The following is an 18,519-nucleotide window of genomic DNA, read 5'->3' on the forward strand; positions in this document are numbered from 1 at the left end:
TCGAACACTCATTTCCTTGTTTCTCTCCTTATAGGCTCTTGAGCTTCTCCATTTATTGTCAATTGATTTTGAGTTGGACCCCCAAATTTATCATGGTATCAAAGTGGATCTTTCTCTCCTCCACGTCATCCAATTCATATCTCCACGTGCCATGGCTCAGTCTGGCCCACATGTGCGGGGTCATGTTGAGTTCAGTCCACATCGGACAGTCATTACCTTGTCTCTCTTCTTGTAAGCTCATGGGTCTCTCCACTCATTGTCAATTAGTTTTGAGTTGCAAATTTATCATGGTATGGGAGCGAGCCTTTCTCTCCCCCATGTCACCCAATTCATATCTCTACGTGCTTCGGCCTAGTCCGGCCCACACATGTGAGTCGTATTGAGTTTAGTCCCACATCTAACTCTCATTACCATGTCTCTCTCCTTATGTTTCTAGGCCTCTCCACTCATTTCCAATTGATTTTGATTTCAACCCTCAAATTTATCAGTCTTGCCTAGATTATTTCGATGTATTTGAACCTTGACTTTTATCAATTGAATCTCACGCTTCATTGTTGGAGGCCCATTCCCAAATATTATACCCAATTTGGATGTGTGAGTCAATTTCTAACTTTAGAAGGTTTTTCTTTTAAATTTAATTTATGAGATTCTCCAAGGTGCCATGTATCAAAAGGGCTGATTTTTAATTTAAAATATTAATTAAAGGGGTTTTTGAAAATTTCATAATGAAAAGGATATTTTTTCATAATTTTGAAAACCAACGTCGTGATTATAGGCCATACAATTGTAATTTTCTTATTAAAATGATACCGATTATATTTATTTTAAATATAAAAGTGGGGGCAGTTTAGGGCTACTCAAATTTTGGTGTCTGAACCACTTTTACTGCGCCTTCTCTCATTAGAATTCTAAAGATGAGGACCCTTAATGCAAATTTTATTAAATTTGGTACTGAAAGACATTCATTTTTTTAGAGTGGCTAAAAAATAATTTATATACTTTAATGGGCAAATGGTTTTACAGGAAAATAAGGATTTTCTTTGCAATCAAACACGGACAAAAAAAAAAATTATTTCTAGGAAAATAAATTTTGACAGTTTTTTTTTTCTTTTTTCTTTTTTCTTTTAATAGCAATAAACATGCCCAAATGGATTCTTATTTTAAGCATTGATGGTGCCACAGTCCAGTCTAATTGGTGGGTGGAGAAATTATATTTCCCCACATACCATGTGGGAAGATGTTATTACCATAAAATCCAGATTGGACTAGCTGATTCCCAAAATGTAGATTATCCCAATTTAATTGTGATTAAGAAAATTAATAATAGGATTAACTTGTAAGTGATGAATAAATTTATTAATTTGAATGTGTAATTAATGGAAAAAAAAAAAATTAGTTAAAATAGGAGAGTGCAAATCTCATTTTTTATCTCCTTGATGGGTTAAATTTAGAAAATCATTATTTTAACGGAAGCATCGATTAATCCAGACCTTTGAATATCACTTTTATTGTTTATCATCATTAAATCTGATTCTAGACAATTGAAAATACAAGAAGCTTGATAAGGCAAATAAGAACTATAGATATTAATGAATTTGCTCTCGTCCATGATTTAGTGATTTACTCTTTCTCGACTTTTTCTAATTGGAACTTTATCCCTCAAGCTCTCTAGACCATTCTCATTAGTATGTGTATTTTGAAAAAAAAAAAAAAAATCCAAATAAAAGAAGGGGAGAACATATCAAACGAATCTCATTAGTTGGATTCTATTTTTATTTGAGTTAAGTGGGCCCTCTCCAAAAAATCGTCCCTCCCATTAATCTTCATTTAGGGATTGAAACCGATGTTTTAAAAACTGAACCGATGGTTGAACCAAAAATTTTCTCAACTGGTCGGACCCTAGTCCAACCAAGGTTCAATTCGGTCGAACTGATTTTTACATATATAGGATCATAAAATATTCATGATGAATTAATAAAGAAAGTTGTTATTGCTATACCAATTTTTGCTAACGCCACACCAAGTGTGTGAAATTGTTCGGTGATTTATGTAAGAATTGGTGTGGCATTAGTAAAAGTTGGTGTGGCAATAGTAGCTCTCTATTAAAAAAATATAATATCTTAAAACTAAATTTCACTTTGTAAATCTACATCTACAAAAATACCAAAACATTAACCTCTTTTGTAAAACAAATCTTGATGAAGAACATTCATGAAATTAAAGTAAATATAAAAAATAAAATAAAAATTCTTGAGAATAAAATCAACAAAATAAATAAATAGGAAACAAACATTGTAAAAACTGAAAATTTTGACAAGAAACTTCGATGGGCCAAAGCCCACAAATTTTAGAAAGTGAATTTTGACAGTGCCATTGAAATTTTTGATGATCCTCAATTCGATGGCTTAGAGCCATCATATTTCTCCCATCCTTCATTAATTTAACGGTTTCGGTCCGTGAAAAAAAAAATTGACAATGAAAATTTTGATGTCTTGGTCCGTCAAATTTAATGAAATTCGACAACCTTGAGCCACCAAATATAAGCTTTTTTCACGTTGTGAAAATATTTGGAAATTCTCTTTTTCGCCAAATATTTCATTTTTTTTCAAGCTTCAAAGTTTTTCAATGTTCAATATTTACTTTATGAAAATAGTCATGCTAGAGTAAGATTGGAATGCACATCGTTTCTGACATTCTGATGTGGTGGTGCACACAAAACCATAGATGCTTTTCACTTGTATCTAGATGAAAAGCATCTATGATAATGTGTGCACTACCACATCAAAATGTATAATTGATGTACATTTTAATGTTACTCCAACATTGTCCTACAAAAAATTAAAAACCCTAAAAAAATGTTAAAAGATTTTATCTAATTAGGAATTTTATTTATTTATTTATATAAAAGTTCGTTAAAAAAATGTTTTTTAGTAGATTGATAGATTTTATTTGTTAGAATTCTAGTTATAGTTGGAAGCATAAAAAATTTAAAGAGACCAAACAACTCTCTAAATTATCGGAAAATCTCTAAAATCAAACTTGGGCCTACAAATCTAAATTAGGACCCATTAATTGGGATTGACCTTATATGGTTTGGATTTGGATTTTTACAGATGAAGGCCATGACTCAACAAATTCAAGTGATCCACATATTAAATTTTGGGCCTTCCACCCAAATAAATGAGTTTGGTTCAATAACAATCCATAGAATCATTGAAAATTGAATTTGAACAAGTTTAGCCTTTAAATAAACCAATCAAATTTCTTTAAGTTGGGTATACTTAAAAAATTAAATTATCTTTAAGTCTATAAATACAAGAACCTCTCTAATTTGAGGGGGATCCGGATCACTTTCTCTCAGAGACAGAAATTTTTCCTCTAGAGAAGAAGAAGCTCCCAAGCCCTCCTCTAAAAATAAAGTAAAGTTCTTTAGAGATCCAAACTTTAATTAAAGAGAAGATTAAGCATTAAGCCTTTATCCGAAAGTCAAGAAATCTTTCTTAGTCGATAAAGTGTTAAATCCGAAGAGAAGAAAATCTACAGAACCCTCGACAAAAGATGAAGCACAAACAAAGCCATCGTCAAAACAACATTCTCAGTTGATAAAGTGCAAATCTCGGAGAGAAGAAAAGTTACATACATCATCTTTTTGTACTTGACTGTTAATCAGAGAAAATATTGAGATATGTATCTCCTTTTCATCAAAATCAATAAAATCATTTGTGATCTTATTTCACGAATCTCAAGGTAGATTTGTTGAAATTTATTGTCGACAAATTTCTGACACACCTGATAGGACTATCTCAACCTCTCATCTTCCAATCAACTATAAAAACAGTAACCAAAACATCAAAGGCATCTCCTAACATCAATGCTATCGCATCTACCCACTACTGAGAAAGGTAATAAAATCCTTTCCTGAAACCTTGAATTTGCTCAGGTTATGTAGTAAAAGAAAAATTCTTGAGAATAAAATCAACAAAATAAATAATTATGAATAAAAAATTTCTGAAAATTTCCTTTTCCCCCAAATATTTCATTTTCTTTAAAGCTTCAAAGTTTTTCAATGTTCAATCTTTACTTTATGAAAAGAGTCGTGCTAGTGTAAAATTGAAATGTACATCGTTTTTGACATTCTAATGTGGTGGTGCACACAAAACCATAGATGCTTTTCACTCGTATCTAGATGAAAAGCATGTATGGTAATGTGTGCACCACCACATCAAAATATATAATTGATGTACTAATTAATGTTCCTTCAGCGTTATGCTTATGAAAAATAAAAAAATCCTAAAAAATTGTTAAAAGATTTTATCTAATTATGAATATATTTTTTTAAATTTATTTAAAGGTTCTTAAAAGAAATGTTATTTAGTAGATTGATAGATTTTATTTGTCAGAATTCTAGTTATATTAGGTTTCTATATTATTTGGTACTAAATATTAGATTGATATAAATTTTATTTGTTAGAATTTTAGTTATGGTAGATTTCTATATTATTTGGTATTAAAAATATGCATGTAAACTAATTACCAAAATTTCCAGATTTTCTAATTTTGCAAGAGACAAGCATTAGAAAATTTTCATTTTTCAAGAATTACTTTTTAAAGGCCACCGGCTTGTACGCTTGAACCATAGGTTTTCAAAAGACCAGTAGTTACTTAAATAACGGTTCATTAAGAATCGAATCAATTTTAGATAAAATCCGGTCGAACCTGGTCAAACCGTTGGTCCAATCCGATTTTTAAAACATTATTTCAAACTTATCCGAGAAATCATTTAATAAAATACCCAAACCGTCGTTTAACCTTATGGGCTTAATAAAAACACATTGAATAATGAACTTCGGATTTGTCAAGTGTATACACGCCATGGAGATAAAATGATAAATCCATTCGATTTGAACACAAACTCATATTGCTTTGGGATATCCTATTCCAAGCTAATTAAGTTGTACTAATCAGCTAACCCTAAATCAATAGGTAAATAATTGTAAGACATAGGATATGTATATTATAATTGAATCCTTAGAATTAGATATTTAACTAATAGGTTTTTGCCACAAAATTTTCATTAGATAATTCCTTCTCCAATAATCAATATCCCATATAGAAATCGTGGTGAATTTATTCTAGTATTTAACCCTTAGTCTCTATGCATGTCATTAGGACTCTAGGATGATCAATGGATAATGGAAGAAACTCTTTTGAAATGTAATATATAGTAGATATTTTTAACAAATAAAATATGTATTTATTGATTAATCAATGATCAAAATTCGCCTGATCATGATCTTGTATCTCATGACTATCCTTTTTTCAATCTTGAATATTCTCCAAATTAATGATTGTTAATTCCTTGTTTAATACTTATCCTTATCTTAGTAATTCATCGGTTACACAATTAATGTCAAACATAATCCATGATTGTGAACTACTATTAACAAAATCAAAGTGAACGGATTGCTACTAAATGATAGATAAGCTTCTTAGATTTAAGGAATTTCTAAACTTGGTCTATGTGATAAACTCAATTCTTTTTTTATCATAAATTTCAACAAAAACAATATACGCAATCAATCAATGTACTAATAAGCGTCCGTGTGTTGAGTGCATGATAAACACGATATATCTTGATAATAAAATCTCATACATCAAATGCATACACTCTAACAACATGATAATGAAATCATAACTTCATTCGTAGCCATGACAATTTTAGAGAAAATGAATTATATAACTAATTCTTCGATTTGAATCTTTTGTTGATCACTTAGTTATATTATAATTATATCCAAAGGACCATATGATATTGCAGACCTCATCAACCATCTCATCATTTATGAAACTTCCTCTTATATTCTAGTGTGATGAAAAATAAAATTGAATAATAAATGAATTAAATAAACTCAAAAATATTTTATTGATTAATAAATTAATTAAAAATGTCTTTTCAGGGCAGTATTCCAATAATTAGTTGATTCGACCATATCTGATAACACACTAGGTCATTGTGTTTTAGAGAAAGAGAGAGATAGCTTGTATTTGTTTCGACTCCAAAAAGTTGAGGCTTAACTTTCCGCACTAATGACACCTAGGGGTGCAACTTGGTTTGGTTTGAGATCAAATTGGAACCGAACCAACATAGGTCGGTTCCACTAAATAAGAATCAAAATCGATCTAAATTCCATTGGAACCAAACCAACCCAAAACAAACTAAAGTCGATTGGTTCGGTTCAGTTTTACGGAATGTCAATATTCTATAAATTGTAAGTAATATTTTTTATTAAAAAACTAAACATATAATAACATAAAATTTCATACAATAATTACTAATCTTTCCATAAAAATTCATTAATTTATCTAAACAAATCACTAATATATGTCCTAACTACTAAAATAATATACAAGTCATTAATTTATACAAGCTTGATCCAAGAACTGAATGAAATTGATCGGTTCTCCATTTTCATAACCATGAATCGAACCGCAAGTTGTTCCAAACCGAACCAAACCACCCCAAAGTTATCGGTTTGGTTCGTTTTTTGGTTTGAACTAGACCGAGTTGCACCCTAACAGCTGGATGTTAGTACAACAGAGTTATTACCACACCTAAGGTTTAACATTAAAAGTGGAGGCCCTGGTAATGGGCTATCTAACAGCCCGATAAGAGTGAGCACCTTGCCCGTGAACTCCAAAAGGGGCCATCAAAATGAAAGTTGTTGCAAAGTGGATCAGCACAAACGTCGACCAGAAAGGAACACTACTTGAAAAAAGGTAAATTCCATGGACCTTGACATCAAATTTATCCATTTTTTCACATAGCGTTTAAAAGGGATGCGTCAAATTTACCCATTTTTTCACATAGGGAGTGGTCTTAAACTTTTATAATTCAAATGAAGTACGAATTTCATCCATGAAGACATCCAATTTCTTTAGAATCCCTAGAAATATACCCCCATCTCAGTTGTATGTTGTTTGATGCCTCTTCATACTAGGAGTTTCCTATTAACTACATACTTTTATTTTTATTCATTTATTATTAATTTTTAAAGCAAACAAGGAAATATTATCAAATAAAATAATTTACATTGCAAAGGGGGCATACCATCCTTGGAATACATAACCTGAATCCCAGAGATTCCTATCACATCTCAAACACAAGCTGCCCTTATAGAAGGGCATGACCACAACATCACCACCATAGAGAAGAACACATTACAACCACTCCATCTAGGAGCATGAAAGCTCCTACGTATAAGCTTCTACAAACATAGATTAATTATATATGACAGCTCCACATCTTTTATTGCAGAACCAATATCATCATTGTCATTGGTTGCAACTTATTTTTATTCCTTGACAACATGAGCCCCGATGCCCTTGCAGACCTTAGCAAACAAATCCATAAAGTGATATGGAGTCGGGCCCTCGTCATGTACGTTATCAAATTCCACGCCCCACCCGACAACGCACCCTTCACCCTTTGGAGTCACATGAATTTCGATATTGAAACAGTTATAATGATTCTTGACATCTCCTTCCATGGCACTTAAAACAATTGACCTTTTTTCGTCGTCAATGGATGTGGTCTTCTCCTTGAGAAATAAAAGTTCATCTCCTTTGATCATGTAACCAAAGCCAAGCCATAGAAGTTTAAAATCTAATAAAAATCATGAAAGAACTGGGCATGTCAACTTTTACTCATAATACACCAATCCTTTGAAGTTAAATGGTTGTTTCCGTATAATTTGGTATGTTACAATAAAAAAACTGGCATGTTAATAGAATCTCTCTATAAATATTATGGGGACGTGATAGTGAAGACCCAAGTGAATTTGTGAGAAATTGTACTATGTTACCTATCTAGCATTGGGATCATCCCAGACAAGTAGTCACCAAAGTGAGCTACCAGTTGTCAGAAATATGTTATACTCAACCAAAATAATTAATATGAAAAAAAAAAAAAATCAATTATGATGCAAAAATCATGAAGATATCTGTGAGGAGAAAAAAGTGGGAGACAAAAATTTTCCTACATTGAGTTAAAAGTTTTGATTGCGCTAATTTTTTTTGTAAGGGTAATCTCTAACGCAATCAAAAGTGATTTACAAATTAATGGTAAAAAATGATATTTCACAGGTTTAAACCACTTTTGATGTGGTTAGAAGTTTTAAAGTGGGCTGATTTTTTGTGAGGATGATCTCTACATTATAGACAACCTACTCACAAAACACTAGCCCAATCCAAAACTTGTAAGTCATATAGAACAAACATTGTCTCCTTAATGTTGTCTGATCCCATATATATATATATATATAGGGTCCCGTTCAGCACCCTATGGTTTACCACACACTTTAACAAACGTGTTTTGTCTTACATGGGTTAGAAGTTTTGGAATTGGCTGATTTTTGGTGAGGATGATCTCTATAGTGAGGAGATCATCCTCACCAAAAATCAGCTCATTCCAAAACTTCTAACCCCATCAAAAATGATTTACAAAAAATGGACGGTCCACGATTTTTCAACGTGTAAACATGGGGTTAAACATTTCGGAATGGGCTGATTTTTGGGGAGGATGATCTTCTAATCATAGAGATCATCCTCACCAAAAATCAGCCCATTCCAAAACTTCTAACCCATGTAGGACAAAAAACGTTTGTTAAAATGTGTGGTAAAACTTAGGGTGCTGAACATTTCCCATATATATATATATATATATATATATATATATATATATATATATATATATGGATTAGGATCTGTATACATATAAAGCTACTCATAAAGCTACAACGTGTTTTGTCTTATATGGGAAAAATGTTTGGAATGGACTGATTTTTTGTGAGGATGATCTTTATGATGAGGAGATCATCCTTGCCAAAAGTCAGCCCATTATGAAACTTCTAGCCCCATGTTTACACGATGAAGAATTATAGACCATCCAATTTTGTAAATCACTTTTGATGGGGTTAGAAGTTTTGGAATGGAATGATTTTTTGCAAGGATGATCCCCTCACCACAGAGTTCATCCTCACAAAAAATCAGCCCATTCCAAACCTTTTTAACCATATAAGACAAACACGTTGTACCTTTATGAGTAACTTTATGTGTCTACGAAACCCCACTCTCTATATATATATAGGGAAATGTTCAGCAACAAACATTTTGACAAACATTTTGGCAAAACATTTTTCAAAACATGGGTTAGAGGTTTTGGAATGGGCTGATTTTTGGTGAGGATGATCTCTACGGTGAGGAGATCGTCATCACGAAAAATCAGCCCATTCCAAAACTTCTAACCCCATCAAAAATGGTTTACAAAAAATGGACGGTCCATGAGTTTTCAACTTGTAAACATGGGCTAGAAGTTCTGGAATGGGCTGATTTTTGGTGAAGATGATCTCCTCACTGTAAAGATCATCCTCATCAAAAATCAGCCCATTCCAAAACCTCTAACCCATGTTTTGAAAAATGTTTTGCCAAAAAGTTAGTCATTGAACACTACCCTATATATAGGGTAACGTTCAATGGCAAAACATTTTTCACAACATGAGTTAGAAGTTTTGGAATGGGCTGATTTTTGTTGAGGATGATCTCTACGATGAGGAGATAATCATCACCAAAAATCAGCCCATTCCAAAACTTCTAACCCCATAAAAAACAGTTTACAAAAAATGGACGGTCCACGATTTTTCAACTTGTAAACATGGGTTAGAAGTTTTGGAATGGGCTGATTTTCGGTGAGGAGGATCTCCTCACCGTAGAGATCATCCTCACCAAAAATCAGCCCATTCCAAAACTTCTAACTCATGTTTTGAAAAATGTTTTGCAAAAAAGTTTGCCATTGAACGCTACCCATATATATATAGATATGAGAGCAGTTTGGCAGTCCTAAAGTTTGCCAAGTTTGGTGCCAAACATTTTTTGTAAATCACTTTAGATGGGGTTAGAAGTTTTGGAATAGGCGGATTTTTTGTGAGGATGATCTCTACGGTGAAAAGATCATCGTCACAAAAAATCAGCTTATTTTGAAACTTCTAACCATAGTTTACAAGTTGTAGAATCGTGGACCGTCCAATTTTTGTAAATCACTTTTGATGGGGTTAGAAGTTTTGGAATAGGCTGATTTTTGGTGAGGATGATCTCCTCATCATAGAGATCATCATCACAAAAAATCAGCTCATTCCAAAGCTTTTAACCCATATTTTGAAAACTGTTTGGCACCAAACTTGGCAAACTTTAGGGCTGCTGAACCGTCCCCTATGTATATATATAGGGAAATGTTCAACACCCTAAGTTTTACCACACACTTTAACAAACGTTTTTTGTCCTACATGGGTTAGAAGTTTTGGAATGGGCTGATTTTTGTTGGTGATGATCTCTATGATTAGAAGATCATCCTCCCCAAAAATCAGCCCATTCCGAAATGTTTAGCCCCATGTTTACATGTTGAAAAATTGTGGACCGTCCATTTTTTGTACATCATTTTTGATGGGGTTAGAAGTTTTGGAATGAGCTGATTTTTGGTGAGGATGATCTTCTCATCATAGAGATCATCCTCACCAAAAATCAGCCCATTCCAAAACTTCTAACCCATGTAAGACAAAACACGTTTGTTAAAGTGTGTGGTAAAGCTTAGGGTGCTGAACGGGACCCATATATATATATATAGGGAAATGTTCAGCAACAAACATTTTGGCAAAACATTTTTCAAAACATGGGTTAGAGGTTTTGGAATGAGCTGATTTTTAGTGAGGATGATCTCTACAGTGAGGAGATCATCCTCACTAAAAATCAGCCCATTCCAAAACTTCTAACCCCATCAAAAATGATTTACAAGAAATGGACGATCCACAATTTTTCAACTTGTAAACTAGGGCTAGAAGTTTTGGAATGGGCTGATTTTTGGTGAGGATGATCTCCTCACCGTAGAGATGATCCTCACAAAAAATCAGCTCATTCCAAAACCTCTAACCCATGTTTTGAAAAATGTTTTGCCAAAATGTTTGTCAAAATGTTTGTTGCTGAACGGGACCCATATATATATATATATATATATATATATATATAAGGAAATGTTCAGCAACAAACATTTTGACAAACATTTTGGCAAAACATTTTTCAAAACATGGGTTAGAGGTTTTGGAATGAACTGGTTTTTGGTGAGGATGATCTCTACGGTGAGGAGATCATCATCACCAAAAATCAGCCCATTCCAAAACTTCTAACCCCATCAAAAATGGGTTACAAAAAATGGACGGTCCAAGATTTTTCAACTTGTAAACTGGGACTAGAAGTTTTGGAATGGTCTGATTTTTGGTGAGGATGATCTCCTCACCGTAGAGATCATCCTCACCAAAAATCAGACCATTCCAAAACTTCTAGCCCCAGTTTACAAGTTGAAAAATCGTGGACCGTCAGATCATCCTCACCAAAAATCAGCCCATTCCAAAACCTCTAACCCATGTTTTGAAAAATGTTTTGCCAAAATGTTTGTTGCTGAACAGGATCCATATATATATATATATAGAGGGTCCCGTTCGTTGGCTAATGGCAAACTGTTTGGCAAACATTTTCGGACCGTTTGATATAACGTGATCTAAGGGACGCGATTGAATCTCGGCGCTATTTAACTTAAACGATATAACTTATATATATTACAACGCCATCCCTCTAAATTAAGTTAATTAGTGCGAAGTCCCTCTTCTCTTTAAACCCGACAGAAACGAACAGAGAGTTCTCTTCGATCTCTCGATCCCTTTTCCCTTTTCTCTTCGAACTTCATCGCAGCCGAAACCCTCTCTCTCACTCTCTCATTCTCTCATTCGCTCACTCCCTTACTCTCTCATTCTCTCTCGTTTAAACCCGATCGAACGAAATAACAATGAGTTCTGTCAAACCCTCTCTCTCACTGAAACTCTCTCTCTCACTCTTTCATTCTCTCTCGCCCTTTTCGTCGCTGCAACTACCTCGCCCTCGCACGAACGGCTTTCGCTGCAAAATTCCTCTCTTCTCTCTCTGCAACTCTCGCTCACGTGTGTTGCAACTCCCTCTCGACGAAGACAGGTACTGTCTGAATTTTCAATACTTTCTTGAATGCTAATATGGGTTTTTCTTATATTATTGATTCAAATTAAGAACTTCATTGAAATTACATCTGGTTTCTAGGTAGAAAAATGGTTTTGATTCTATTTTAGTTCAACCTATTGAGCGATTTTTTTTTGAGTTTGTAGAAGTGGTTTTGATTCTATTTTAGTAAGAATTATTTGAAAAAAACATCTCTCTGTTGAGAAGATTGTAGTTCTAGTGTTTAAATTAAATCCTTAATTGTTATCCATGTGAAACCCCATTTTAAAATTCTCTAAATGCTTAACTTTGTGGAGAACCATTGATTTTTAATTTTTTTTTTGAGTTTGTATCAGTTGTTTGATTCACTTTGTAAATTTCTCTAAAATATCTGTTAATTATGCAACGAAAATTTAAACTAAATTGGTGTACAAATTAAATTACCAAACAACATACCAGAGGGAGACTCATCATGCCAGAGTGGAAGTTAAATTTTGTTTGTGAAAATTCTGAATTTGTTGGGTAGCTAAGAAATAAGTGTAACATTTTGCAACCATATCCTCCAAGTTCCATGGAAAGTTGTCACCTTTCAAAGCCTTGACTCATACTTCAACAGTTGGCTGGTTTGAAGATTTGTTTAACTATTGGTATTGCATCTCTACTGCAGGTATGGTTTGCAGTTACAGCCTAGTGGAGTCTGGTTTTGTGTTCATCATTATAACATACTTCATTGAATTCTTGGATGGTACACTGCTAAATGCTGCACAACTTACGAACAATAAGCTTGATAATGGAACTGGTGGGGATGGAGGAGACTGGACAACTTCAATTATTCTCTTTGGCTTGTGGGCTGCACTAATGTACTATGTTTTTATGCTCACACCCAACCAAACTCCGGTACGCCCCTTTGCTTTAAAAATTTGGATGAAATATATACTTTCTCTATCTGTTTGTTGGTTTAATTGTTGTGGTGTTGTTGGTTGATTAGTTTAATTTCTTCTTTAATCATCTTGTTGTGTGTCTCATTGCTAAGTAGAAATTCGAACATTGCTTCATGTCTGATGAAAAACTACAAAAAAAAAAACAGTCCAGTTCATTCACAAGCATTTTTGTGGAATTGGCATTGTTTTATTTGGTTTGACTAATTTACTTTCTGTTTTTATTCTTTTTGTTCCTCCTGACTTTCAATAATTTTTTAAAATAGTAAATGTTGAAAGATACTAGAAGTGGGAAATATTTAGCTTTTTTTTTTTTTTTAATCATGATTTGCAGCCATCAAGTGGTGAATTTTTTTTTATTTTTTATTAGTAAGCTGGACTTGAACCCATGGTTTTAAAATCTAGCCCGAGACCGAGATGACTTGTCCGATGCATCTCGGTATCGTCCACCAACGAGGATAGACAAGTCAAACGTGTCGGAAGAGATTTAAAACTGTGGTTCATTTTTCTCATTGTTGAACGAGGTGGCTTAAACGTATCAGAAAACTCGTCCAAGATGATTCAGTCTCATTCATGGACGAGATGAGACGTGAAAATGAGTTTTAAAACCATTCTTGAACTGAGGACCTCAAGGTTGCATTGCAATATGTCAACCACTGTGCTATCGTCTAAGACCATCTGGTGAATGATTCCCTCTGCGTTACAAGTGAGAGTTTTATGGAATGCTATGTGTAGATTGTATATGCTGCCTACTAGAGCTGAACTATTGATCATTCCCACAATATAATCTCAAATTGCTCTTTGTTTCACTTTTTTCTTGTTTTGTTTTATATATGTTAACTTTGGAACTTTCTCCAGTCTAGGGACATGTATTTCTTGGAAAAGCTCCTTAATTTGAAGGGTGATGATGGGTTTAGAATGAATGAGGTGCTTGTGTCACTGTGGTACATCATGGGTTTGTGGCCCCTTGTGTATAGCATGCTTCTTCTTCCAAGTGGTAGAAGGTGACAATCAACACTTAGTCAAAGACAAGAACTGCTTGAGTGTAAGGTAACATCTTGCGAAACTTCACCAACAGACTACAACCTACCTTTGGCTTGCTTGTTTATCCAAAATAGGGAAGTGCAACAATATTACTATATGAGATAATGGCTATTGTATAATGGCAGCCAAAGTAATGAGAAGAATGTTACAAAGGAAAATGGAGTGGTGAGGATTTCTCTTTGCTTCTATTATTGGGTGCCTCACTGTTGGTATCAATGTTACCTGAATACAACATATTTTCTTACCCTTATCCATATCGACTACTTCAATTTAAAGTGTGCTTGTCTTTTACACCTTGTATTGGTTCCATATCCTTTCTGTTTTTGGGTAAAAAATTCTTTGCCTTCCAATGTCTTTTGAAATTTTTATTTTTCCTAAATGAATTATGTTTTACATCTTTTTGATGAATTATTATATTGGCTGATGAGAGATTTGTCTGAGTTTTGGTTCTTAAAGACCAAAGTAATATCTGTGCCTGGAACACGACATAGTTTTTCTAATACTTTATATACAATTTTCAAGTCCTCCAAAATTTCTCAAATCATTTTAGAGAACCTGTGTTTGAGAGTTCATTCTGTGATGCAGGATCTAAATGCTTCTAATGTGGAGAAAAATACACCTCTTCATTGGGCTTGCCTCAATGGGCATATCGAGGTGATAGTCCTGCTTCCCTACTTGTGGTTGTCAATTTGATCCCTCATGCAAATTTAGTGATAGATGTTCTCTCAGGTGGTTAAGAATTTGATTCTGGCAGGAGCGAATGTAACCATTCTAAGTTGGTATGTATTTTCCACCCTGAAAACAAATTCTGAAGCCATTATTAGTGTATTAAAGATGCTCTTTGTTTAATCTTTAATGCTTGTGATGTTGGGTGTTGGTTAGCTTTGAGCGGACGCCAATGGATGAAGCAGTGAGCCAAGGGAAGATGGAGGTGATCGATGCAATCAATGCGGCTGTGACACAACTGGAACTTAATGTCGTTAGGGTCTCCTAACACTATAAGGAATCCACATCTTCAGCTGTCTTATGATGTTAGCTTCTACATTAGGAATGTTGGTGAAATCTCTAGGCTAAATATGTGCAATTTTGGCATCTAGTCAATTTGCATTACATGTAGAAAGGGTAATAGTTTTAAATTCTGTATGGGTGTTTAAATAGATGCAATCGTGGAATCATGATGGGAGTTTGTTTTGAGGCTGCTGCAATGTTATTAGATCAAATTTCATAATTAACTATTGAGTTATGAAAATCCGTAGAAATTTTAAATCTTAGCAGCTTTCTGATCTTGAAAATCTTTCATGATCCATGTTGATAAAAAGTATGTTTTATAGAGAAATGATAGTTATAAATGTAACCATTGCAACATTGAGCAACAATAGTGTAATAGTAGCAAAACCTTAAAAGGTTGCATGAATATTGGTCACTGAATCCTTCAAAGTGCAATTATATCCTCATTCTTTGAAAAAAGAAAGATCTATAGCCAAACTTACTTTTACTTACAACACACCAATCCTTTTGAAATCGAGTAGTAGTTTACATAAGTATAGGGGTGTGTTATAAGTAAAAGTTGGCATGTTAATAGCAGTTCTCTAAAAATATACAAAAGATTTGTTGATAAGAGCATAATCAATTGTAAATATCATAGTGCCATTTCAAAATTTAATTTCTTTCAATTCGATCAAATAAGGAAAAAAAATGTTCTTTTTTATTTATTTATTCTCCATTTCAATATTACAATTATACAAGAAGTATAAATTTTGAAAAGGGACTTCTAATGTGAAAGTGAAAACAAATGAAGATATTACAACTATACAAGCATAAATTAAATTTTGATTCTAAGAAGGGACTTGTAATGTGAAAGTGAAAGTGAAAACAATGAAGATTTAAGTGGACCACTGATCAAATTGGAAGAAATTAAAATAGATCTAAGTCTCCAAAATTTTGAGTATGTCATTCACCATTATTCACTGTCTTCACAAATATCCGAAATTTTGAGTATGAGATTCTCCATCATTCACTTGTCTTCACGAATAGATGGACCATTCATGGACTGGATTGTATTTTGTGTACTTGAAAAATTTTATGAAGGTGAGGGAGAATTTTGTTATAAAAAGTTGAGTAAATATTAGCCAAAGGAATTCATAAATTGCTAATGAGAAGAACAAATAAAGGAAAGGAATTTGCAAATCTGCTATCTTTGGAACTAACAGTCGGTTCAATCAAGGAATTCATCAACTATGGAAATGCACAACAGCACAGCACAACACTGGAGGAAAATGGAGAAAAGAAAATTGACATTTGAGTATAATTATTTATTGGATCTCAAAACATTTGACCGTTTTATTTTTTCTGCAGATAAAAGGGGACCAAGCCCCCCCCCCCCAAAAAAAAAAAAAAAGACAAATCGAAAAAAACAAAAAACAAATGCGTTTTGCAATCACAAACAACGAAAATTATTCCATAAAACACAGCATCCTTCGGTCACAACTCCCAATCTACTCATCGACAGCCAGAGGAACTGAAAGTGCCTAAAATAAGATGATTTCACACAAAAAAGAAATAATCAACTGAAATAAAGTTAAAAATAACAAACCGTTTGAGAGAAAATAACACCCCCGTATTGGAGACTCCCAGTTCCTCATTCTCTCTCTCACACACTCTCATTCTCTCTCTCTCACACTCTCTCTCACTCTCTCACTCTCTCATTCTCAATCATCCGTCCGATTTCACTCTCTTTCACACTCTCTCACGATCTCATTCTTGATCGAATTGAAACCCTCTCTCTCAAAATAAGAGGGTATTATGATGCAGGGGACAATGTGAAGTTTGGGTTTCCAATGGCTTTCACAACCACTATGGGTTCATGGAGTGTGATTGAGTTTGGTGGGTTGATGAAGGGCGAGTTACAGAACGCAAGGGTGGCCATTCATTGGGCTACTGATTATCTCCTCAAAGCTACTGCCCATCCAAGCACCATTTTTGTTCAGGTGAGAGGGTTTGAGAGAGTAAGAGAGAGGGTGCTATCGAGTTCCATTGAGAGAGAGAATGAGAGAGTTCTCACTCTCTGTTTTTTTTTTTTTTTAAAGAGAGAGGGAGGAGACACTAATTAATGGAAAGTAGAAGTATGACGTGTAATTAACTTAAAAGTTTTAAATTACACGTTAGAACGTGTTTAAGTGAATCTCGTCCGTCCGATCTCTATATATCCGACGGCTCCAAAATGTTTGTCAAATTGTTTGTTACGTTGTAGGGTGCCGAACGGGACCCATATATATATATATATATATAGGGTCCCGTTCGCCACCCTTAGTTTTACCACACACTTTAACAAACGCGTTTTGTCTTACATGGGTTAGAAGTTTCGGAATGAGCTGATTTTTGGTGAGGATGATCTCTATGGTGAGGAGATCATCCTCACCAAAAATCAGCTCATTCCAAAACTTCTAACCCCATCAAAATTGATTTACAAAAAATGGACGGTCCACGATTTTTCAACGTGTAAACATGGGGCTAAAACATTTCGGAATGGGCTGATTTTTGGGGAGGATGATCTTCTAATCATAGAGATCATCCTCACCAAAAATCAGCTCATTCCAAAACTTCTAACCCATGTAGGACAAAAAACATTTGTTAAAGTGTGTGGTAAAACTTAGGGTGCTGAACATTTCCCATATATATATATATATATATATATATAGGGTCCCATTCAACAACAAACATTTTGACAAACATTTTGGCAAAACATTTTTCAAAACATGGGTTAGAGGTTTTGGAATGGGCTGATTTTTTGTGAGGATGATCTCTACGGTGAGGAGATCGTCCTCACCAAAAATCAGCCCATTCCAAAACTTCTAGCCCCAGTTTACAAGTTGAAAAATCATGGACCATCCATTTTTTGTAAACCATTTTTGATGTGGTTAGAAGTTTTGGAATGGGCTGATTTTTGGTGATGATGATCTCCTCACCGTAGAGATCATCCTCACCAAAAATCAGCCCATTCCAAAACCTCTAACCCATGTTTTGAAAAATGTTTTGCCAAAATGTTTGTTGTTGAACATTTCCCATATATATATATAGAGTAGCGTTCAATGGCCAACAGTTTGGCAAACATTTTGGCAAACACATTTTTCAAAACATGGGTTAGAGGTCTTGGAATGGGCTGATTTTTGGTGAGGATGATCTATATGGTGAGGAGATCATCATCACCAAAAATCAGCCCATTCCAAAACTTCTAACCTCATCAAAAATGGTTTACTAAAAATGGACGGTTCACGATGTTTCAACTTGTAAAATGGGGCTAGAAGTTTTGGAATGAGCTGATTTTTGGTGAGGATGATCTCCTCACCGTAAAGATCATCCTCACCAAAAATCAGCCCATTCCAAGACCTCTAACCCATGTTTTGAAAAAGTGTTTGCCAAACTGTTGGCCACGGATAGGGACCCATATATATATGGGAAATGTTCAACA

General features: G+C 34.0%; 1 protein-coding gene across 2 annotated transcripts; it reads left to right on the forward strand.

Annotated features, from left to right (window-relative positions):
• Positions 1-11,710: 11,710 nt before the first annotated feature.
• Positions 11,711-15,240, forward strand: LOC147394055 (uncharacterized). Of its 2 annotated transcripts, XM_086454386.1 has the most exons (5): positions 11,711-12,069; positions 12,737-12,966; positions 14,637-14,705; positions 14,781-14,830; positions 14,934-15,240. In XM_086454386.1, the coding sequence occupies exons 2-5, from the start codon at positions 12,739-12,741 to the stop codon at positions 15,043-15,045; spliced, it is 459 nt and encodes a 152-aa protein (XP_086310512.1). In that variant the 5' UTR covers positions 11,711-12,069; positions 12,737-12,738; the 3' UTR covers positions 15,046-15,240. The 2 variants fall into 2 exon arrangements, with proteins under 2 accessions (XP_086310512.1, XP_086310513.1); XM_086454387.1 differs by lacking the exon at positions 11,711-12,069 and having other exon boundaries at positions 12,673-12,966.
• Positions 15,241-18,519: the final 3,279 nt, after the last annotated feature.

The sequence above is a fragment of the Akebia trifoliata genome, chromosome 9, assembly GCF_017979445.1.
Source record: "Akebia trifoliata isolate Shusen 1 chromosome 9, ASM1797944v1, whole genome shotgun sequence".
NCBI classification, from domain to species: Eukaryota; Viridiplantae; Streptophyta; class Magnoliopsida; order Ranunculales; family Lardizabalaceae; genus Akebia; species Akebia trifoliata.